Below are 24,174 nucleotides of genomic sequence, written 5' to 3' on the forward strand. Positions count from 1 at the left end.
AAAGGATGGCGGATGGGAAAGCAAAGCTGAGGGATCAGCCAGCCCATAGAACCACCAGCCACAGAGACGCGGCCCCTCCGCGCAGCGGTGCTGTTCCACGTTTCACACCCTATCGATGAGGCTCAAACCTTCGCCGGGTCGACTTTCGCAATGGTGTGAGTCAAATGAAACACACAGCAAGGTAATCCAACAGTGAAAACAGTAATTACCCGACCCATCCAGGCCCCAATTAATAATGGGATCTAAACCAAAGTGAGACATACCCCGCGCACAGGCTCTCCAACTCCTTTCCTGTTACGCAAGCTGCGACGCAAGACGGACGCAGCCCGAGCAGCCCAGCACCTCCCCTCGGGAGCCCCGAGCCAGCGTTTCCAGCGGCACCTCCAAGTGAAAGCCCCTTGGGGAACCCCTGCCCCGGCACCGAGGTGGCGTTCGCCGCAGTGAGCGGCGAGGAAAGCCCTCGCCGGTGCCGTGCACAGCCCCCCCCAAACCCTGTGTGCTGCGCTTCACGTAGCTCGGGCCAAATCAGCGGCGAGTCCTTATCGGGCGCTGCCCCGGCATTCTTCACTGCACCAGTGTCAGCAAGGGACGGGGGAGGAAATACAGGTTTTCTGGCATTTCTGCCTATATTTCCCGCTGAAATTACTGTTTGCCAGGGCCAACATTTCCACTGTTGCCTAACTTCTAAGCGCAACTCGTCGCAGAGGGAGAAAGAAGAAGGGAGAATCCCATTTGGGGAAAAAAAAAACAATAAAAATTTGTGACACAGGCTTGGTCTCTCAGGTGACACGGGCTAAGGTCAAAGCACACAGATAATCCAGGGCTTGTAAAGCTGTTGCTCTCCCTGATTATGGCAGGGATGTGCTTGAGGCTGCCTAGTACAAAGACTGCCAGGCCAAAGAGCCGGGAGACTGAAGCCTCCCCCAGCACCAATTTAACAAAGGTGTGAAAGAAAAGCAATCCAAACTGGTTTCTGAAATACCTTCTCTTTATCAGTCAATTTTATAATTAACACGTTCCCCCACGTTACGCCACCTTTGGCTTTCGGCAGCCTCTCTACGTGGCACCTGTACGGCAAAACAGGGCACGTAGATCGCCGAGGAGAAACTCAGAGCAACGAAGATTCCCTCCCATTGCCCCCTCCTCCAGCTAAACACCACCTTCCTGTTTCATCCTTCCCAGCCTCCCTGTAGCCTGGGTCGAGTACCTTTTGCACAACCAATCTGACTTTTGCTCACGAATCTCGCTGAATTCCTCTTTCCTCCACCGGAGTGCAGAGCACAGCCACAGGCCAGGCACAGTGGGGGCGTGAAACACAAGTTATCGTCTGCATCTCTCGCTATCTTAACGTTTAAACAACCTCTCTGTACACAATAAAGTAACATTATTCACCTGCCAAAAAAGCAGTGCTGGCTTTAAAAGCATTACACGTAAGCGTGGCATGAGATAACTCCAAAATAAAAATTTTTTAAAAAAAAAAAAATGGGGGTGTGGGGGAGCGAACAAGAATACGGAAAAGCCATTCGGCTTTAACACCCCTCCCAATCTGTATTTCTTATTTCTGAGTGTTTCTCATTACCTATGAGCCACACTGTCAGACACCCTCCGAGCCAAAACTGCTCCAGTTCAGCTGCGCTACCTCACGCTGTCCCTGGGTCACACCAGCACCAGCCTCTCGCCATACAAGACGGAACGCCGTGGCGGGCGCGACGTCCGGGTTTGCAAGTTTCTGCTAGAAAACAGCAAGGGGAGACACCGCGGGATGCAAAGAGTCACCGACATCCCTGCCCGCCTCTGCCTGTTTGCACAACCTGCATGGCCTGAAGTAACAAAGCCCCAACCAGAGGGACAGAAAGGAGCACAGGAGCAGCCCAGCAAAGGGAACAAAGACAACCCCGAAAGGATCAGCTCTGAACTGTAAAAACCAAGCAACCCTGAAAGATGGGAACAGCACTTAAGAGCCAGGAAACCAGCGGATTCAAAAATGGGATTAGGGTAATTGAGATTATTCAATTCCGCTTTCTGAACGCAGACAGGACCAATTATTAGGAGGCAATTCGATTTCGAAGCATCTTAAGTTTCTCATTTTGCTTTCAGCTTACCTCAGTTCATGGCAGCTCGAAATTAAAGCCAAGACCTAGGAACTACGGAGGCCGCTAGCTCCGTTCGGAAGAGTCAGAATCCCCTCACGTCGAGGATCCTGACTGTAGGAGAGGAACACTGTGAAATGCACCGGACTGACGCCTTTGCCCTGCTGAAGGTGATCTCAAGGCTCGTACACACGCTCGTTCCTCAGATGTATTCCTGGTGTTCCCGTTCTATTTAAGAGGACGAACCACCCCATAAAGAAACGCTTCACAGCCAGGATAAACTCCTGCTAATTGGAGGTTTTGAAGACTCCCTGAGGAAGCTGGAAAGGATGGTGCTTTTTTTTTTTCATGTTGTTGTTTTTGTTTAAGGATGTAGAGGAGACTACACATATTGCTCGGTCTGGGAAAAAAAGCGACTATGATTATTTAAGCCTGACAACGTGGCTCAACGGAACACAAGCGACCGCAGAACAAGCGATCCCGGCGCAGGGAAAGCTCCTAAGCCAGCGGTCTGCTCGTGCTGAAGCCGTTCACAACTTGTCCCGCTGGCAGATCGATACCAAAGCCGGCGCTGCTTCACACAAAACGCTGCTCCTTATCACGGGGCAGGTTAGTTTTGTGCCGGATCATCCCTTTCAGCTCCGTGCTTGCACCTACGTAAGCACTAACCATCTCTGAGCGGCGCCGCCCGACCGCAGCCACTCCACACTGAAGGCCAGAGAGCCCCGAGGAGCACTGGAGCACTCTGCCCTAGAAGACGTTGTTTATTTTTCGATGATGAGGTAGCGAGAGCAGCGCGTTAGTCAAAGCGAGCCCAAGACACTGGGGCTCCAGATGACGTCCCAGGCCAGAAGAGTGTGGCTGAAACGGACTGAAGAAGCGATGAGAACCAGGGCCTGGGGAAGGTAAACAAGCCCTCGAAGAGCAGGGTACCCGTCAATCAAAAGCATCAGGAGATGACATCGCCCCCTCTTCGCTGTGATTTAGCTGTGGGTCACCAGGCACCACGGCTCAGGGAGGACAGGAAGCAGAGAAACCCCAAATATAAGCCAGGACTGTGACCTGTCGGGGCATGTTCCACACTAAACCGACACCACAGAAAATTAGGAGTCAATCTGGGTAATGTTTTCCCTTTCTGTTTGCTTTGCTGCAGTAAGTGGTTGTTTTCTCTGTGGTGGCCACACCTTTTATAAAGGGACTCATTTAGGATAAGTATGGCTGGGCATGCCAGAGTTCGTTTTTTCACTTAAAAGAAAGCGTTCCCTCCTCCCTGGAGCCGACGGCCGGCTACACATACGCACCAGAAACCCATAGGCAAGTCAAAGTTAAGAAGCTTAGCCCATATTCCATTACCATACTTTATTACTACAGTAAGAAGAAATGATGATTAAATCCAATCTAGATTGGATTTTAAAATGACCCAACAACAACAGTTCAGGGCATCTGTTTATGTGGCTTAACAAAAGACAATAAACTAAGTCTGAAAACCCGAACCAAACTCCCCCTCAATAATTCACTCGTTATTTAAAGCCCGAGACACACTACATACGTTAGCCACAACTCTGCATCAAGCTCTTTTCCCCCCCGAGATAAGACTCCAGATATTTGAGGGCCCTGCTTACCGCTCCTCAGCCAGGGAAGCTACCGCGGCAGCCAGCTCCGTGTCTAATCTGGAGGCAAGGCAGAGGGCTATGTAGGAGGAGTACTAATCACCAGGCATTCAACCCCGTGCTGTCTTCGTTGATCTTACAATATTCAACAACTTTGAATAGCAGCTTCCAGCCTCAACACATTTTTGCATAATTGTCCTTCTGTCACATTAAATATGAACTATTACACTAAAAGGCACGCTCTCGTCAGTGAATAGGACTTTTACTTTTAAAGCAGCAACATTACAAACTGTTTTCTAGAAAGCACGGCTCAATTCCTACCCATACTTCCCCTCTGAAAAATAAATCTATTTATAAGGATGAATACACGAAGATTTTAGAAGCTTTTCAGACAAAAACACCCTCACTAGAAAAAACATGTATTTAAAGCAGGAGTGTTCTAAACTCGTCCCTTCCAGGATACATAGGGGAGTGGGTCAGAGACAATCACTGCTAGGGCTACTAAAACCATGCCCTCGACTTACTAACCAAAACATACCCAAGAAACGGGATCATGTTTAAAGCCACTTCTTGTAGGTCAGAGTAAGCCTTTCTGTAACACACCAACTCTTCCTGTACAAATACAGTGTAAAAACAAATTTAGACCTCAACTACTCTTCTGAGCATTTTGCTTATTTTCAACTCGTCCATTTTCTACTATAGGAAGAAAGTCACATACAATACCAGCAAAAAAAAAACAACCCACCACCCAAAGCAAACAAAACACAGCTCTTCCCCACTCTTCTTCCACAGCGAGTGGGTTAATCCCGTTTTGGTACAACCCTGGTGAAAAGCTCTCCCAATGCTGGGATGAACTCTAGTATTTCAAGACAAAGGTTAAGTGAGCAAAAACGGTCATGGCTGTATGAGAAGATGTTTCCCCACAGAAGACTGCTACCAACGTGTCTCTATTCCTTACCCTGCTCTGTAACCAGCCACTCCGCAGTAATAAAAAAAAAAAAAAAAGCTCTCAAAAATAAATAAAAAAATCTGTGCAGCCAAGAACAGACTAGAATGGTAAAAACAATAACCCCGGATAAAACACGTTACGCATGCAGCCTTCTGAGTTCCCAGAATGTGTTTACCATTTGGATGCTACACAAACATGAATATTATAAAACTATTTAACCCAAAACCATCCTAAACCGACGTGCTGCTACTTATCTACAGCGGACGATGTGGATTTGATCGAGGAAGAAAATAATTCCGTGTGCAATATTACCAAACCAGTATTTTCTGCACCTTTCTCAACTCCAGGGCCAGTTTCCTGGGGAATTCAACGCTGTTCTCTGCGGAACCAGACACTCTTCAGTTTACCATTAACCACTATTTCCCCTCGATAGCCTTCCCGTCCCCTCTCTGTGAAGGGGGGACACAGCCACATCTTTACCGTTCTGGGCTCTTTTCCTCCCGTGTCGCCCTCGTACCCACCACCAGCCGGGCGGCGGAGAGAAGGAGCGGGCAGGTACGTTCATCCTCCACAACAGCCATGAAAAATAAACGCTGCTGCTGCCGCTCTCGCCCCGATACCACCCTCCTCCCCCACTCGAGGAAGACAGCTGTTACAACAATGCCGAGCTGGAAGCAGCCCTGGCTCCATAGGCTGCTTTGTGCCATATTCTTTGAATAGATCTTATTGTTTACACACCCCCCCCCACCCCGCTCCTTCCGTCCTCTCCATCCCCCACCTCCCCGTAATCAAATTTTTCCCGGCTACTGCCCCAAAAAAACCGAGCCGGGGTCACCCCCTACCCCCCCCCCCCCTCCCGGGCTGCCTTGTTTTCCACCTCCATTTCCCACATCCCCTGCTCCATCATCAACTTCGCTGCCAGCGCTCACACCCGCAGCAACACGTTGGCAGCAGCCCTGTTTCCCGCCCCCCCCCCCCCCCCCCCCCCCCCCGCGCGGGAGTTCACGTCTGACGGGGCAACGCACCCCCCGCCCCCCCCGCCCCCCCCCAACCCCCCAAACGGGGCAGGGGCGCAACAACTTTCCCCCCAACACCTCCCACCCCCAGCGCGGGTCACAGGCCCGACTCCCGCCCCCCCCAGACACCCATGGCTGGCAGGGCTCCCCCCGCGCCAGGCCTGGGGTAAAACCCCCACCCCCCTCCCCGAGTCTGCCACAGCGCCGCGATAACCGGTTGTCGCGGGGGGGGGGGGGGCCTCGTCCCACACCGTAACACTGAGGGAGGGGCGACACGTACACCGCGGCCTGACCTCCCCCCCCCCCCCGCCACGGACGGCCCGGGCGGCCACACCCCCGGGGCCTCACCTCAAAGCGGCTCTTAGTGACCCCGTTCATCTCCCTCCGCATGGCGGGGCCGGGGGCGGGCGGGGCCGGCGGGGAGGAGAGGGAGGAGGAGGGGGGGGGGAGGAGGAGGAGGAAGGAGGGGGCGGGAAGGGAGGAAGGCCGGCGGAGGGAGGAGGGCAGGGGGTGCCGGGGCTCCGCGGCCTCCGCCCGCCGCCGCCGCGTCTCCTCCGGCCTCAACTTCAACCCAAAACAAAAACACTCCGCACCTGCCAGCAACGAGCGCGCTCATTGGCCAGCGCCGGGCACGGCGCGCGGCGGCGGCGGGGGGGGGGGATGTGGAAGCGGAAGGGGGGGGGGGGGGGGGAACGGACGCGGCGGGCGCTGCGGCGGGGAAGGCCCGAAACGGGGGCGGGGGCTGCGCGCGCGCCCCCGCCGTCCCCCTCCACCCCGCAGGCGGCCACCGGGGTCCTCCCGCCCCCCCCCCCCCCCAATCACTGTAACCGGAGGGGGGGGGTGGGCGCCCCCCCTCCGCGCTGCACCGGGGGCTGCAGGACTGCCCCCCCCCCCCCCGACATCCGGGGACTGTCAGGATCCTCCCCCTTATATCCGGGGGGGACGCAGCCCCCCCCGCCCCCCTCCCCGTAGCAGGGATCGGGGGTCCCGGGGAGGGGGTCGGAGGCGTCCCCCGCCCCTCCGCTTCCCTTCCGGGATGAGCGGCGAGACGGCGGAACTCGGCCAATCACGGGCCCGCCTGGTGTGGCGTCATGGTGATGTCATACCCGCGGGAAAATCAAGCGTGGCGAGAGAACCCGGCCTCCCCGCCCCGCCCCCAGAGACCGGAGCCTGGTTTGTACCAAAGAGATTTATTCGCCTGTAAATAAAGGGGTTCTCTGCCATATCTCCCCAAAAAGGTGACAGTCCCCGGGGGGGGGGGCGGCGGGTACAAAAAAAGCCCATTTCCAGCCAGGAATTGACATCACGACCGGTGAGGAAAGAACCATTTTCTTTCAATCTCCGTGTACGCTCCGCCACCCACGATCAAAAGGTTTGGCTTCTGCTTCGTTTGCACCTTTTATCTTCCCAATACTGAAAGACGTCAAATAATTACCGAGAATAAGCAAAAATATTTTAAAAATAAAACATTTTGTCCAGAGACTGAGCATTTACACGTCAAAACGGCTCGTGTCGTCGCGTACCTCATGACGGCGACAGGAGCGTGGTGCAGCCAGCGCCCGGCTCCGGCCTCTCTCTCTCACACATGATTTATATCACACGATGGGGAAGGGGACAGCGCACAGAAACGGGGCAAAAAGCTTTAAATCGGGACTTTGGTGTTCGTTATTTCCTTCCAACTTTTACCGCGTTTCGCACCGGTAAAACGTGATCCTGATGAACGACAAGTCCAGCAAATCGTCCTGTGAAATCCACCGGCCCTGATTCGACTGGAAAAGCGCTTCTGGAAGGCTGTTTTACATGATCCCGAGCAGATCAAAGGGCTTTTGTAACAGGAAACAACTTAAAATTAAAACAAAAAAAAAGGAAAAAAAAAAGAGAGGGGCAGCATAGAGAAGAGAGGACCTGCGGGAGCCAGAACCGGCGTCACGTCCCAGCCCCGGCCGCAGCAGCAGTCTCGAGATCAACTCCTCTGGCGGTGTCTCCTCTTCTCCGACACCCCGCAGTCACACGATTCCGATGCTGCGTAAGATAACGGCATTTGCTCCAGGTTTAGACTTTTCCTGACTATTTTCCTATCATCTCGGGGAGCGCTGGGGATGGGGAAACTACGGCACGTCGACCACAAGGAGCAAAGGGTGGAAAACACAAGGAAGAGCTCTCCAGAGCCCAGGGCGGGGGGCTTTGGAGAAATTCAGGAGCCCTGGAATCAAGCTGAAAGCAGGAGGAAGAGGTGAAAAATCCCGACAATGAGCTGAAGTGTTGCTGCCCTCCTGAAAAGACATCGGCCTCGCTACGGCCTTGAGCGGGCCGGGAAAGGAACAGCTTGCCTGGGGTACGACCGGGGTCAGACCGTAAGCAGGACCGGCAACCTCCGTGGTTTAAAAGGAATTTAAATCCTCGACATCTTTCCTGACTGCATCCCCAAATTCGAAGTATAATCTCATTCCCAGGGGGGAAATCCTGGCCTCCAGGGGGAAATCCTGGCCTCCAGGCATCAGCAGCAAAACCCGAGGGCAGCAGGACGGTGCTCAGTGTGGAATTCCAACTTCCAATGGAGACGCGTTTGCAGAACTCCCCGATTTCCCACGTTCCTCTTCGGTGAGTCAGACTGAACTGCTTTTAAAAATAAAGCGCTCTCCTCCGGCTCTTTTCCTTTCAGGGATCACAAGACGGGACTACAGAGGATGCCTGAGTCATGCTCTTAATTCCAGACAAACGGGGGAAAAAATCCATCTTTTAAGGAAACGACTGCTTTCGCTACAACTGCGATCCCAGATGAACCAGTTAAGCCTTTTCCTGGCTGGCCCGGCCAGGCTCCCCCCCCCCAGAGAAGGCGACGAGCAGCGCACGGCGGGTTAGAAGTTAAAAAAAAAAGCGAAACCCAAACCGAACCCCTGAGGGGCTCGGAAACCGACGGCGAGACCAAGGCCCGGTTTGTTCCATGGAGGCTCCCGCTGCTCCAGCGGCGCCGACGAAGCGCTCGTAGCGGAGGGACTCGGCGTTGGCAGGACCGGGGGGCGCCGCGACAGCTCTGCCTGCCAGGCTGCCGGGCTCGGCTGACGCCAGCAGACTCCCTTTTCCATGGAGGTTTGCCCCAACGCAGGCCAGAACTTCACCAAAGCTCCACGCGCGCCCAAATCCCCGGGCTCTACCCAAATTCCCAAGTCCCTTTGGGCTCCGCATCGCACAATTAGACCAGAGACGGCGTGAAAACAAGCGGCACAGGGTGTTTGGGTACAGGCTTAAATAAATAGCTAAAACGAAAGGGCAGCCAAGCGCCAGGCAGCGATCCCTCATCGCTCTGCCCTGGAGGAAAACGCCGCTATCCAGCAGCACGCGGTGCCCGACTCTGCAGGGCAGCTACTATCGGAGGAAGAAGCAGCTCAGCACCGCAACGAATCAGGCATTGAATGAAGAAACGCCCCCAAAATAAAATAAATTAAAAAAACTTGTGTGGCGGGTTTTTTTTTTCCTCCTTCCGACCACCCTTTTAAAAACAATAAAACCCAACCCTAAAACATGCCCTAAAATAATTAGTTTAAAACTTCCTAAAGACAAAAGCAACTGATTCTGAATGGGACGAGGGGCAGAGGCACTCGGCCTCCCCCAGGATCGCCTGGGTTTGTCTGCACCCGTTTGGGGTCTGCTCCCACGCTCACACACACTCAGCTTCACGCCCATTAACTCTAACGGGGCAATTAATACTTATAAATTAAGAACGAGCGTCAGCGACCGCGGGAGGAAGGCCACAGCCAGGAACTGGCTTGCCAAACGAGCCGCTGGCACTCACGCTTTCTGTTCAGACTTTGGAGATCCTTGGAAATACTTTTTTTCACCCCCCCGTCTTCTTTTTCCCCATAAAACCCAGCGTGGCAGGTCCGCCACGAACGGTTCCTTTCTTCCAGTCTCCAGAACCCGCAGGTCCTGCCTACAGCTCATCTTTTAAAGGGACGACGAAAATCAATTGCCGATGAGAGCAACATCCATGAGATCGTCATCTTCCTCCCCGATCAAAAACTCGGGGCTGGCCCGGGACGGCCGCTCAGCCGCCAGGATAGCGCTGCTCGTCATGGAGAGAGACTGGTCGGCCGAAATGGGGGACTTGGACCAGCTCTCTGGCTTCATGCTGTGAGATTTCTTCTTGTCTCTGTCTTTATCCCGATCCCGGTCTCGGTCGCGGTCTTTGTCTTTCACTTTTTTCTTCTCTTTTTTGTGCTTCTTGTGTTTTTCTGAGCTATACTCGGGCAAAGGCCTAATGCCGTCGTCAGAGCTGGGGCTGTTCTGGTAGGACTTCTCCGCTATGGAGGAGCCCGACTCGCTCTCGCTGTCGATGTTTTGGGGAGTGTACGCTGGTGACTTACTGTGGCTGGGAGAGCAGCGTTCGTGTTTCGGAGTGGACCCGCTGATTAGAGGGGACCCGTAGCTTTTGGAAGAAGCCATCTGAGGCCTTAGGCTATCCCCACCTCCTTCCCCAGGTTTCTGCAAAGTTACTTTGGCTTTAATGCTTGGGGAACCACCATCGTGCTTGCTGATGATGATTTTGGCCACTCCAGTGCTTCCAACGTTTTTGGAATCCGAAGTCTTCTTGGAAGAGTCAACAGATCCTCCAGAAACAGAGACTTTCGATTTCTCTTTGTCACTCTTCTCACGCTTGCCCTGGAACTCACCTCCGGACATATTGTGTTTGGAGGACATAGTATGGCTTGAGGAATTGGAACTCGGCCCCATCTGTCCATCCATCGGGTCATCTCCACCAGGCCCGCTAGTGACAACCCCATGTTTAAGTTTGTCTATGACTGCAGTCAGAGATGGCTTCTTGTTTCTGCTTGGAGACTTGCCTTTGGAACTTCCATGCTGGTTCTGAGATGAAGACATGGAAGACCCGCTGGACGAAAAGGAAGATGAAGACGCTGTTGAGGAATTTGATGAAGGAGGCGGCTTCTGTGACATAGACCCAGAGGATCCCATTCCTGATGACGACTTCATGCTTGAGCTCGATCCGGTCCCAGACATATGGGAGCCTCCGGAACCTGAACTGATGGGTGACTTTGCTTTAGATGATGGGGGTGTTCCTGGGACAGGTTTCATGGGAGAAGCAAGCTTGTCAGAACCTCCCGAGGGTCTAGAATGCGACGGAGAGATGTTTGGTTTACTCATGGAAGGGTTCATAAGTGATGATGGCTTTCCTTGAGGTTTCATCTTGGTACTCCCAGAACCGCTGCTGAGGCCGTGTTTGGTGATGGGGGAGGACCCAGGCTTTCCCACCGACTGAGCTGAGCTTTTGGACTGACCCGAGCTTGAGCCGCCTTGGCTTGAGTAGAGGCTGCTGCTCATCTTCGAGCCAGAAGACCCTTCTGATTTGCTGCTTTTCATTTTGCCTGAGGTTGAAGAGGAGGAAGAAGAGGAGGAGGAGGAAGAATGGCTATGATGGCTTTTGCTGCTGGAGGAGGTGACAGAGCCACTACTTGTATACTGGCCATGTGAAGACGGCTTGCCCACAGTCACTGTTCCTTTTGGGATCTGAATGGTTATTTTTGGAATAGGAGGAGTAGCTACACCGGGGGGAGTCTGAGATCTGCCCGAACTCCCGGGAGATTTGGACCCACCCGTGCTGGCCGGCGGCGTGAAAGGCCTGTTTGATGAACTGTGAGACGGAGATTTCCCATCCGTCTCCTGCTTCTTCCGCTTCGGCAGTTTCTCTTTACTTTTCCCGTCACTGGACGGCGTCCGGCTGCGCTTCCCCGGCTTCCCGTCTATCCCGGGACCTGCCATGTTACTTCCAGAACCGTTGCCTTCCTTTACCCGTTTCTGAGGCTTTTCTTTTCCTAAATCCCCTGTATTCAGCAAAGGGCTCTGACCTCCACTGTGATGCTCCATGATGTCAGAGGACCCCAGCGCTTTGCTCGCAGCTGCGATAATACTAAAATCTACCGTATCGGACTGATTGCTCCCCTTAAATTTATTTTCCCCCCCATCAGCCCCCAAGACTTGCACCCCCAAAGTAGCCACAGCCTGGGACGCGTAGCTCTTGAACTCGTCGGTGTCTCCGCTCTGACTACTCTCATCAAAGTACTCCTCCCCAAAGCCACTTTGACTCTGACTGTTCAGCAAGTCAGGATTGAAATCTACTCCGTCTGGAAAAAAATGGTTGGAAGAATCGCTGTTGGGGCTCACAGCAGCGTCTGCTATCAGGTCTGCTGGGTCTGTGTAGGGGTTCTCGCTGTTGTTCGTCTGAAAAACATCCGGGTCAAAGAGGGCACTTTGCGAATGTCCTGAACTAGAAGAGTCTCTCACTGGCGTACCAATGGGCGGACAGTCCTCGTTCGTGGTGGGTAGCTTGGAAGCCTCCTCTGCTATATCCGAAAGGATATCAGTGACATCGGCTCCGATGCTGTCCGAACTAGAGAGCCGAACCATTCTCTGAATACTGGGCTGCGAGTGAGGGATGGGCTGTGGGTATGTGGTGGGAGGAGTGCTGCATTGGCTGGGCGCTGGAGTAATATGAGGGGTGTCCAGGGTATCTGCAGTCATGTTGACGTCAAAAATGGGATTCTGGGAGTCAACATCCATGGAAAAAAGCTCCCTCTGGAAATCATCCTCAGTCTGATGTTTGGGCTTGTCGGCCGGCATGCGGGATTTTTTTTTCTTTTGCTTATTCCCCCCAGGGCCCACCTCCATTCTGGGGGAGCCAGAGGAAGAGTTCTGCCTTTCGAGAGGGCTGCTCCCATACAGAGTGGAGAAATCCTGAGGGGGATTCTCTTTAAGAAGGTTCATGAGCATGGGGTGGTTCTTGGTGTTGCTTGCTGGTGAGGATACTGGTGGTGGTGTGTGATGGGGAGGGGTCGGACTTGAGCCAATGGTAGACCCCACATTCCCTGTGATCTGCAACAAACTAGTGAGAATAGGGTTCTGAGACACTTTGCTGAAGTCCTCCCCATGGCCCACCGAGTCATGCCTCTCTTTCATGCTTATGCTCATGTTAAACAAAGTAGTGATGGGCCCCCCAGGAAAAGTGTTTGTTGGGGTAGTGGTACCACTCATTGGGTTGCTGCCTGTGGTCATGCCATACCCGGGGCTGCTGGCCGGGGGAAGGTTTTTCTTCACCATATCTTCTACTGTCTCTGCAATGAGGGACAAGGCCGGCGTGTCTGCTTGAATCGTTTCTGCTTTTCTGCGAATGGCCCTCATGGTGACAGGGATGGACATACACCTGCAAGACACGCGACGAAGGCGTTAGCGTGCGTTTGGCCGCCCTACAGCAACGTTCGCTGACGACGTCTTAACCACCCCACGGGACATAAAGCAAGCAGTGAGGCTCTGGGGCAGAAGAGAGCCCCAGGCCCAGGCACTGCAAATGCCCTGCTTGCATTCACATTTACAGCATCACGCTCATCTAGCCACGCCCTGCAATCACAAAGGGAGAATTAATCAATCGATTAACATTAATAACTAATAGCTGGCAGGTCGTGACCTTGTCGTTAAGGCACAGGATGCAATCCGGGTTGTTACTCTGATTCTGCCAGAAAACACTTTTGTCTAAGCTTAGCAAACCTGATTTCCTGCAATCCTGTAAAAATCAACGATAATGCCACGTTCCGCTCAAGGACGACAAGGCTATAATGCTCTGAAAGAAAAACCAGCCATTCTCACTGAAAAGGTCTCTGCTGTGCCCCGTTAACGTTCTGCTGTGTTCTGAGCGGTGGCTGGGGTGGGGGAACCTTGGTAAAAGGCCTGTGTAATGACAAACCGCAGGGGAGCTCTTCCACATTTGTCAAGACTTAGAAAGCAACCAGCTCCAGGAGAAGGCAGAAATCGTGGGCACCTCAGACACCCGCTCGAAAATAAGCGGCTACGGCTCAATGTCTGGAATGGAATTTTCAGTAGGGGTCCAAGCTTTCCTCTCTTCCAAACAACCACTACCAGAACTCACCCACAGACAGAACGGCTCCAAAACCACTAGGATAAACAGGAGATAGACACAGAGTTCGCCTGTAGGATTTGGAGCGCACGGCGGCACAAAAAAATCCAGCTTACCTTTGAACAACTTTGGCAATGAAATCATCTGTACAGATAAGAGCATCGGACAGTCCTTTGTACAGCTTACAGTTCACATGAGTGGAGTCTTGCACATCCATCACCACTAAAAGAGAGAAGGCGTTTGGAAGAGATCAAAATCCTGCTTCCAGCGGAAGGAACCGCTGCCACCCTCCCCGTCAGCACCCTCATGCTTTTCACCGAGCCCACTTACCACACACCAGGGAGTCATTCACAGGATGCTGAAAGGACACGCTGAAACAGGAGTCAGAGAGAGGACAAACTTCAAACTGCAGGATCCCAGGAGAATCTGAAAGGTATGGGAACTGTTAAAGTAGGGAACAGGAGATGAACCAGAGGCACCAGCTCAATACCCCATACAGAAGGGGAAAAAACCCCCAAAACTGAAACCAAAACAAACCAAAAAAAGGAAAGCAGCACGGGCCTCATTTCTTATTCCTACACCTGGGAAAATCACCCAGGGTTTCTTATTACCCACACACTATATTCCACTTGCTGGGGCACTCACCTTCTTTCAGAACTGTCCGCTTGACGCAGCTGCCGATCAGCGTGTTGTACGCCACCTGATGTCTGATCAAACTGAGGATGAGGGGAACCCGCCCGGGGTGCTGGAAGGCGATTTTACTGATCAGAGTTCCTTGAAGGCTTCTTCCATCTGGGAGAGGAGCATCTTTGTTCAGAAAGTAACAGTGCTGCTGTCCTGGAAGAGCCTGACAAACAATTTCTGCTTTACTCCAACTACTCCTGGGTACAAGGCAGTAACAGACACCCAGGGCTGGCCCCGGATCCAAGTGCCGCCAAGCCACCTTTCTGGCTGAAAATGAGGAACAATGAAGACGCTTCCCTTCCCGTCTGAGCAAGCCAAACACAACTCCAGCTCCTCAGAAGCAGTACTGCCGAACAGCATCCCCTGTCCCCACCGACGCCAGGGTATGGCATCCCTTCTGAGGAAAAGGGGAACCCTCGGAAGTCAACAGGAGATCCAGCACTGACACATTTAAGAACTGGATTTCTCCCAACGTGCCGCGGTTCATTCAGCCGCCCATTACGCTCCGAACAGGAGCAAGGGACAGAACCTGGGAAGGCTCAGTCCCGTAACTCTGCTGTCACTCCTGCAACAGCAACGGATTTTTCATTACTTCGTTTTCCTAATTACGGTCAGGTCTGTATTCTAACGCTTGGATAGCACAGCTTTCGCCTATGAATAAAAGCTGTACCAATTCCCTTTGTCCTACTTGAAAGACGCCTGAAACAGACGGAAAACCCCAAACTGCTCGTCTACAAGTGTAACGCCCTGCTGGTAACAACATACTTACTGCATAGAAGCGCATATTGTGGTTTAAAGGCAGAGGATCAGCCTCCTTGGATAACTCAAACTGCGTGATCAGCTCATACAAGGGTACAAATGTCGGTGGCGTGTCGAACAGTGGAATACCTGAGGGAAGAAGATGGCACAGAACGGTAGCACCTGGGAGCCAGAAAGAGAAGCGGGGGGCAGGGAAGGCGTCACCATCTAGCACAAGAAACCTACCCCGGTTTTACTGCAGAGAGAGCACAAAACCTTGAGCAGCCTTCCTGGCACGCGTTATAAATTTGCAGGAGTTTATTAACAAAAACCTAAGGAGCGTCTGTCTGGCAGATCTGCAACTCACCCGTGCAGCCCTGAAGTTTCTGGATGAAAGCTCGAGACACCGGAATGGGACGAGGGAATTTCAGGAAGAAACAAGCTGGTAAGTCCACGCTGTTGGCACTGGTGACCGACGAGAAAGACGGAGTTCTGAAACACGGAGTTAATACGGGATGTTACCAGATGCAGGGCACGACCCCGGCTTCTGCTATTTACTGTTCGCTCAGCGGATTTCTACACCTTCTTAAAAATTAAGACACTCCTCAAAAGCACGTCGCACGCCTGAAATACGTATTTCTTGGCTCAAAGACAGCACAGAAGCGCTTCACGTAGTGCTCTGACATCACGCGGTCAGCTCCCCACTCTGCCTCCGCCAGAGCACCGAAGGCTGAGCTTGCACCCGCACGAGGCCGCGGAGGAAGGCCTGGCCGACGCGTCCCTTGCTCACCCTTTGCTGTCGACTGGGTGAGAGCCCATGATCAGCGGCGCGATCGGGAGTTTGTACATCGCCATGGTTCCCTCCACTGTGACGGACACGTTCATGCCCAAAGACCGAGGAACTGCAAAAAACCCAACGACGTGAGCTGATGAGAAACACCAAAGTTATGACTTAAGTGTCACCACGGTGGAAATAGCTCAGCTCCTCCGCAAGGCACAGCTTCCAGCGTTCACCTTTATCACTAAATGGACAACAGCCGAACGAGTTACACTACCTAACGTCCTCCTCTTCTCTCGCAAGGTACACCAACGGCATAATTCTTAAAATATATTCCAAACACATTTGCAACTTTGTAGTATGCTCCTCACAAAGCAACACAAACAATGATTTTGGACCATTTTGCCCCTTCTTTCCCAAGACCAGCCTCAATTTTAACTGGTGCTTGGTTTTGTCACTTTAACGAGTGACAGATGTCCACGTACATGCCTAAAAAATAATCTTCCAGTAAGATTGCAGCGACACAAGGATTCCCACAATCAAATAAATCCCAAGTTATCACTGAAATTCACCCCAAGGGAAAAGGCTCTGTCTGCGGACTGTCCCCCACCACCCTTGGTGGCAGCCCAGGCCAAACTGCAAACAGCCACGAGGTTCAAGACGGGTCAGCAGGGCCAGCATTTACACACGGGGGCGTGAAACCTGTGTCCTCTGTACACCAGGAGTGTCCTGTATTACAGGGTGACAGACTGGTCGATGACTACAGGGTAGACAGACTGTTGGAGTTCTGCTTGCTTCTCTCCTGCAAGCAGTAGCTGCCCACAACAGCTTCTAAAGCTGACCTACCGTTGTTCTCATGCAAAATAACAGGGGCTCCAGTGCCGTCTTCAAATAAATCGTAGGGCGAGACATAATACTTGAGATTCATCAGGAGACCTGTGGGAGAGAAGCTTTTGAGCCGGCATCCCGAGGACACAAGTCAACACCATCATTATTAACCCCTGTAACCACGCAGGATTTGCACTGTAACAGCACACACTGTGCAGAGCTGCCCCTGAAAGAGCTGTTCTCTGCTGGCAAAGACACAGACGAGGCCATCGGCCATTCCGTGGGGCTTTCCAAAGCAAAGCTGGCTTTCTGCATGATCTGGGAGCTAAAAACACTCAACCACCTTGTCCCTTTTTTACTCTGATTAGCGTTTTCCACGATCCTCATCAGTTAATGCGAAACTAACGTCCACAAAGGGGACCCTGAACAAAGAAATTTTTATTCTTTTCTTTCGTGTTAATCCAAGATACCTCCGCTCCTGGGGGTGAGATAGCCCACGCTGCCGTGAAGGATCTTGTCGAGGGGATTGGCGTTGGTGGCCTGCCTGCAAGAGAGCAATCACAGCTCTGTAAGAAGCCAGCCACCCCTGAAGCCAAACTCACGTGCTGATGGCGGCCTAAGGTTTTAGCTCAACAGACACACTCCTCGGTCACACAGAGGCAGCGATCTTAAACAACACACTGTTAGAGGCAAACCAAAAGCTGCTTTACTCCCCTCAGCGTGGATGGTTTATCCACTGAATTTACAGCAGTGACAAACGGTCAAATGTTTCTCAGTCTCTCACTGTAAAAGACTTTCCCACTAATGCATCCAGTTCCCAACTTTTTACCTTTCAAATGAATTCTGCAGTTCAACAGGAATTGCTCAGGAAGCTCTGAGCAATCTGTCTCTCTCTGTATCTCTCTCACTCCCCTGCTAGCAGAGGCCTTCTGTAGCCTCAGCATTGTACTCCTTAGCAGTGCTGTCAGACCGTACAGGCACTGATGTGACACTCCCTGGACGCACAACACTTGGCCTGATCAGGATCAGCCAACAGGATGCAGCATTGTTAAATAAAAACAAACCACCACCAAAAACCCACCACCACAGAGATGTCCTTACCAATACATCCCCGCCATTTTCGAGAGATCCAGCTCCAAGGACTGCAGAGCTAAGTACATTTTAGTCTTAAGTTTGCTGGGAAAACAAACAAAGAAACAAAACGTAAGAAAAATTGAGAGAAACCGTGCAGTGCGATCTGTCTCGCAGAACGGCCGGACAACTGCAGCACTTGCCATCAGACTGAGCGTTCAGAAATTACAACTCTTCACTCTGCATTCCCACTGCACCCCAAATCCCCCCTACCCACCGTGTGCACACGCAAGCCAGGGTGATGAAGTCAGTAGGATCACACACAATGAAAACTGAAGCACAGAATGAAAAGCTTGCAGATTCATTTCATTTTATATATATGGTTTTAAATAAATATAATACATTTTTTAGACTTACTTGTCTCCTGGCAACTTATACAGGTTCACAAGCCCCCTCAGGTGCTTAGAAAATTCCTCAAAATTTTTCTCTCTGAAAGGAAGAGGGAGAAAAAGTTAACAGTTATGCAAATTTGTAACAGATACGGTTTTGTTTTAAAAAAGTTACATTCATACAGACATTAAGTCACTTAAGAAAAGACTTTTGCTACATGAAAGCTACCGAAAGCGTTCATTAAATGATCCACCTTTGATGAATCTGATAACGTTGTGCTGTGGCTTCCAAGATACAACGCACAGCCGTTGGAACCAAACTACCTGAACCAAAGCCAGAAAATCCCCTGCAGAAGCAGAGAGACTTTCTGGGGAGGGACAGGTATGAAACACTTTGCGCTCCCAGACATAAAATAGGATCACTACTGCCAAGAGAAGCCTGTCAGAAAACGCTACAAACAACTCTTGTGGCTCACCTCAGGTGCTGCACCAATTCCGGACAGCTCTGAAAAGGAAAGAACAGACAACGACATCAATGTTGAAGGCAGCAATTTCAGCCTTTGTGCAGCACAGCAACTGTAAAATATCAGGACAGTAAAATTTCTAGCGTCAGCTTTTCGTGAGAAGCAACACAATGCTCACAACTACACATTGCTCTGGTTCATGTCCTGCTCATAGACCCCCTCTGGGACAAATTCAAGCAATTTCCTCTTAAACGTCTGATTTGAAACAAACTTTTTCAATCGTGAAGCCTTAGGCTGAAAACCTATGACCTCACACAGAGATATTACAACCGGTCCGGTTTCAGAAGAGTGGCTAGGCCGATGGAAACGGCAAGTTCAGACTCTCACGTACGCGCAGCAGGGAAGCAAAGCCATTTTCTTTCAGCATCCCATGTTTTAGTATTTTCCATTTCCTGATTAAAGTTTTCTAGGATTTATTTCCCTATCCTTCCTCCAGAAACACAGCGGTAACGTCCTCCAATTTTGCCAGTTAAAAAACCACTCAGAGAAAAAAAGAAGGACCATCAGCAAACCGGCCCTTGCACACGTGCACGACATCGATCGGATTAACCCGCCAGAACGGGCTGCTCCATGGAGGCTTTCACCTTCCACCAGCCCAAGCAGCAAGGGCACAACGTGAGGGCTAGGGGAACCTTCAATACAATTTCCTCTGTCCAAACAGAAGGGAGCCAAAGCAGCAGTTCCAAAAACAGAAAGGCATTACCCTCATCTTTGTCAGTCGTACATACCACGGGGTTCTCTCCATGGTGAGCCACCTTGACATCACACAGCAGCCCTGTAGGATCTAACTGGACCTCCACATAGAACATGTCTGAAGTGATGTAACATTCAGTGCCATTTGCACTAAGGTGAGATCCAAGGCTTACATACAAAACAAAACAAAAATTGCTATGAGGTGCACACAAAAACCAATCAACCCAGCAGTGAGATTACGATGCGTACAGATAAACGGGAAAAGCCTTTGCCATAGAACAAAGGAGAAGACCTACCCATTTTGTCTAGCTATAGACTCCAAGCGATCCGTCATGGCAGGCAGAGAAGACACTAGAGGGAGAGAGCAAAAAACAAGGCTTTGTGAAATGATTTGACATTTCCCCAGGAATAAGACATCAGCATCAAGCCCAATCTCAACGAGTTCCTCCCTCCCGAGCCCGCTCACACCTCCACACGTGCAACCACGTACACGATCTGTACTCAAGACCAGGCAGAACAATCTGCAGCGAGAAAACCAAATGTTCTCAGAGCTGCAGAGAGAGAACGGGTTTTCTTCTGCAAGTGGGCTCCAGCTCTGGGCACTTACAGAAAAAGTGACCTGGGCTGGTACCGACCGGCACGGAGAGAAGCGGGCGGAGGTGAGCCGGAGCACACACGCACCGGGCCCCCAGCAACGCCCCTGCCCGCTTTCCTCACGTGGAGTACTTCCACAGCTGCCAAGCAGTTCGCCAAGCGCAGAGCGGACCAACCTTTTAACGCCTTCTGCAGCGTCTCCAAGCAGCTCACCAGGTGTTGGTGCCCCCCCGAGTTCATCACAACTCGCTTCTCCTGAGTCAGAAAGAAGAAAAAAACCCGTCCTCTTTGTGTATCGCTCAGTAAGAGGGAATTATTGCAACTTTGGTTCAGTCAAGCGAGGTTTATTTAGGGAATTAAAAGCAGGCTGGATTTCATCCCAAAATTACATCCTCATTTCGATCCCTGTAGGAGAACAGTATCTCTCTCGGAAGCAGGTAACGAAGGCAGGCCTGGAATGGATTTATTTTAAGCAGCTTGCTCATCTGGAAGAACAGACTGTAGCAACTGTTTAAACCAAGAGTTATATGAGACAACAGAGGAATAACAAGACGGGCCAACTTTTAACACCACGATGGATGCAGAAGCCTTTGATGTAGCTCTCCCCTGCCTCCTGCTCCTCCTTCCCCCCACGCAGAGACCCACATTTCAAACCCACATTTGACCAAGGGAACACCAAGGTTTGAACATCGCTGAACGGGGAGCAAACTGCTTCGCAAAACACAACATCCCAAAAGAGCCAACGGCAGAATGGTTTGGGCTTCTCAGCCCCGGCCGAAACCACACGCTGGACCCTCTTGCCGGCGCTGAGCTGACAGCTGCCCCGTGCCAGTGAGGCTGTAGAGGGGAACTGGGAAATTGGGGAAGGCAAGGGCACACCAGACAGAGGGTACGGGCATCACCCCCTCCCCGGCACACGGCGGGCCGTGAGAACCGGCACGCCTCAACCACACCGGCCAAGGAGGAAGCCAAGGCTTGAACAAAAGGTAAAGCCCTTTGACGAGATCTAACAAACCAACGACAAATTTATTGCTAAAGACACTCCAGAAACCCTCCCGCCGAGATCCCAACAACTCTCACCATGACTTGGCGGACCAACTTCATGGTTTCTGTCCAAGGTCTGTTCTGGTTGTACTTGGCGTGAAGTCTTTCTAAGAGGGTACTCATCTTATTCAGCTTCTCCGTTTCTGTAAGACAGGGGAATAGTCAGAAAAGAGAATGAGGCAATATTTGAAGTTTTATAAATAAAACAGCTTGGCACTTGTAACGAAAATACTTTCCACCCTTAAGCTAAACATGATTTCAAAAAACTTACTTGCCGCTGATTTATCCCTGCCACCTGGACCTTAAGGTCAAGCGAACGTTAAGGATATAACACAAGCTATCAAAACCTAAAGGATCATTAAGTGCCCACGGGCCTGTTGGGAAAAGCCCAGCTCCTACTCTGCACAGCCTGGGACCGACGTGGCCCCATCAAGTTAAGGCCTGGCAGGACGGGAATATACTGGGGCACTGTTTGAAGATATAACAGCACCGTCTGGTCCCTGGGACAGGGAACGGAGAGTGTAGAAAACATCGTGCTAAAGAAGCGAGGTTCAGCCTCGTTTCCTGGATTCCCCTTCACTGTTCTTTCTTCCAACCCTCTGACTTCTCCTACAGTGAAGATCTTCACAGACCTCAGATCTTCGAAAACCTCAACCAAATTCGTCCAGCTGCCACTTGTCACAAATTCTCTGCTCAGACACACTCTGAGCTCCCGCTAGCTTGAAACCCGAGGGCTGGCGCCTCCTCGGTGCTGCTCTAGGCCAGGGCACGGCCCCGTCCAGGGTGAGATAACGAAGCTGTGGACGACTGGAGGGGTCACTGAGCTCCACCAACCTGGAACCCACTCAGCCTTTATAAAACACCTCTCATATCCCACACGCTCCCATCTACTACCTGTGGTTCTACAAGCTCATTGCTGTGTATTTTAGAAAGTTCCACTGTTATGAACAATATCTCCCTGATGAGAGAAAAGGAGAGATACAGGACCAGTCGCTAAGCAAAAAAGTAATGTTGGACAGTTTAGCTAAAAATGTCCCAAGATTAAACGGTTTATTTTTTCCCTACTATCTAGTCGGCCACATGCACAAAGAGAACGCAGGGTTTGGGAGTACTATAATTCTGTCTTTTTTTTTTGCTAAGAGACAGCTTTTCCTACACTTGCATTTGTCAAAAGATCCCAGCAGACATCACTGCCAAAACAAACCCTGTCACTGGCACTAGTGGGTCCAAGGCAAACAGATGTCTACGACATCCTAACTGCCACAGCAGGCAACCCTGCAAGCCTTCACCTGCAGGATTTCAAGGGTTTGTTTTCATTACTGACGCGCGGACAGTTCACAGACCTAACGCTGACTCCATCAAAGCCAAGCCTAATAAATAAATAAAGGTTTGCTAGACGTTTTCACCTGCTTTATACCTCTCAGCTACGTTAGAATCACGAGGATTGAGGCTGGAAGGGACCTCTGGCAGTCACCTCGTCCAAGCCCCTGCCCAAACAGGCTGCCCAGGGCCGTGTCCCCATGGCTTTTGAACACCTCCAAGGATGGAGACCCCACCATCTCTCAGGGCACCCTGCGCCAGCGCTCGGGCACCCTCACAGTGAAAAAGCGTCTCCTCCTGCTCAAGTGGAGCCTCCTGCCTTTCCGTTTGTGCCCATGGCCTCTGGTTCGCCCCCGAAACGAGCCGAGCTCGCTCTGCTTCACACCCTCCCGCCGGGTACCGACGTACATCGGTAAGACCCCGTTAAGCCCGGGGACAGGCACAGCTCTGCCCGATCTCAGCCAAGCTGGAGCCTCACGAGGATATTTATTTCCTTTAAAAACGGAACCGGCCCGCGGCCAGCGCGAAGACCCGCAGCCCCGGCCGGGGAGGAGGGAGTCACGGCGCCGGAGCGAGCCCGGCACGGCGCCACCGGCCGCGGGATCCTCGCCCTCCCGGTGCCGCCTTTCGGGTAGACACCACAACCCCAGCCAACACTGAGCCGGTGCCTCGGAGACACCGGGACCCCCCCCCAGAGGGCCGGCGGGAAGCCGCAGCGCCAGCCGCGCCCCTCCGGCGACACTCACCCTCGGCGCCGCCCGGCGCCGCCTTCATGCCGCGGGCGGGAACGGGCGGCCCTCGGCGGGCCGCAGCGCCGGTGTCACGGCGGGCCGGGATCGGGGCGGAGGGGACCGGGGGGGGGAGCTGTGGGGGAGCCGCGGCCGGGCCGCTCCGCACCGGCCTCACACGGCGACGGCCGCCGCCATTCCTCCGGCCGCGGCTGCCGCCAAAGTCTCGCGAGAGAGAGAGAGGCGGGAGGTGGTGGGCGGGGCTTGAGGCCGCCTGGCCCCGCCCCCTCCCTCCCTCCTTTCCAGCCTCCTTCAAGCGCGGTGGCGGCGGAGCGGCCGCGCCTTCACTGCCCGTTACCGGCCGCCGTCAATCCCAGCGCTCCTCCCGGGGCAGCGAACAGCCTTCAACTCAGCCCGGAGGGGAGAGAGGGACGGAGAGAGGGACAGAGAGAGAGCGAGAGAGCGGCGGGGGGCCGGGGCCGGCCTGCCGTGAGGGGCGGGGCGCGGGCCTGTCCGCCGGCGGCGCCTCCATAAAGATTTGTTGAGGGGCGGGCGCTGTCCCCGCCCGGCGCCCCAATAAAGTTCCCTTGGCGGAGGCGGGCCCGGTTCTCGCGAGAGGACGATCGCGCCCGTGTTTCCCCCGTCCCCTCCCCTCACTTCCCACTCCCGTCTCCTCCCGCCGGCTCTCGCGGGATCGGCGGGCGGGCAGCGGGGCGGAGGGCGGCGGCGGCGGCGGCGGCGTAGGTCTCGCGAGAGGCGGCCGAGTCTCGCGAGAGTTGGCGAGTTCCCCCCCCTTGGACGCGGAGCCGTTTCGCTTTGGGAAGTGAGCGGGGGGCGGCGGCGGGGCGCGGCGGGCAGGGCCGGGCCGGGCCGGGTAGGGGGGGGGGGTGCGGGCGGCAGCGCCCCGTGGGCCTTCCGGTTGAGGGATCCGCGCGGCGGCCCGGGCGCCCGGTGCTGAGGGGGTGGGGAGGGATCTTGGGCCCAGGCCCCGCCTTCCCGGGGCGCCCCCGCGGCGGCGCTGCCCTCCGGGCCTGGGCCCCTCGGATGAGGCGGTGAGGCCGGTGCCCTTCCCCCTCCCCTCCCGGTTCCTAACCCCCGCTCCCCTCCGCCTCCCCCCCCCCCCCCCCCTCCCCTCCCGCCCCTTCCGCCTCCTCCGGGGCTTCGAGGCGCCGCGGGGCCGCGCTCCCTGCCCCGCTC

General features: G+C 53.3%; 2 protein-coding genes across 2 annotated transcripts in view; both read right to left on the reverse strand.

The window, feature by feature from the left end:
* The window catches only part of FBXL20 (F-box and leucine rich repeat protein 20), a 41,729-nt gene extending 35,661 nt beyond the window's left edge, over window positions 1-6,068 (reverse strand). The window contains exon 1 of the mRNA XM_086478127.1: window positions 6,014-6,068. Within this exon, the coding sequence (XP_086334253.1) occupies window positions 6,014-6,055 (42 nt within the window). The 5' untranslated portion in view covers window positions 6,056-6,068. The remainder of the gene's footprint in view (window positions 1-6,013) is intronic.
* Window positions 6,069-8,808: 2,740 nt separating this feature from the next.
* Window positions 8,809-23,023, reverse strand: MED1 (mediator complex subunit 1). The gene is made up of 17 exons (XM_086477844.1): window positions 22,996-23,023; window positions 20,966-21,072; window positions 20,062-20,140; window positions 19,588-19,642; window positions 19,327-19,459; window positions 18,551-18,579; window positions 18,103-18,174; window positions 17,716-17,790; window positions 17,085-17,158; window positions 16,633-16,722; window positions 15,799-15,910; window positions 15,376-15,500; window positions 15,040-15,158; window positions 14,232-14,433; window positions 13,917-14,012; window positions 13,703-13,808; window positions 8,809-12,878 (listed from the first exon to the last, which is right to left on the reverse strand). Exons 1-17 carry the CDS (start codon window positions 23,021-23,023, stop codon window positions 9,629-9,631), a joined length of 4,752 nt encoding a protein of 1,583 aa, XP_086333970.1. The 3' UTR covers window positions 8,809-9,628.
* Window positions 23,024-24,174: the final 1,151 nt, after the last annotated feature.

This window comes from Leptosomus discolor, chromosome 25 (assembly GCF_034619465.1).
Source record: "Leptosomus discolor isolate bLepDis1 chromosome 25, bLepDis1.hap2, whole genome shotgun sequence".
NCBI lineage: Eukaryota > Metazoa > Chordata > Aves > Leptosomiformes > Leptosomidae > Leptosomus > Leptosomus discolor.

Coding starts and splice junctions, on each gene's coding strand:
- MED1 (XM_086477844.1), bottom strand. CDS start 23,023: ATGAAGGCGGCGCCGGGCGGCGCCGAGG. Junction 18,175..18,550: donor GAATTGGTGCAGCACCTGAG/GTGAGCCACAAG, acceptor TCTTCCTTTCAG/AGAGAAAAATTTTGAGGAAT. Junction 16,723..17,084: donor TCTCACCCCCAGGAGCGGAG/GTATCTTGGATT, acceptor TCTCTCCCACAG/GTCTCCTGATGAATCTCAAG.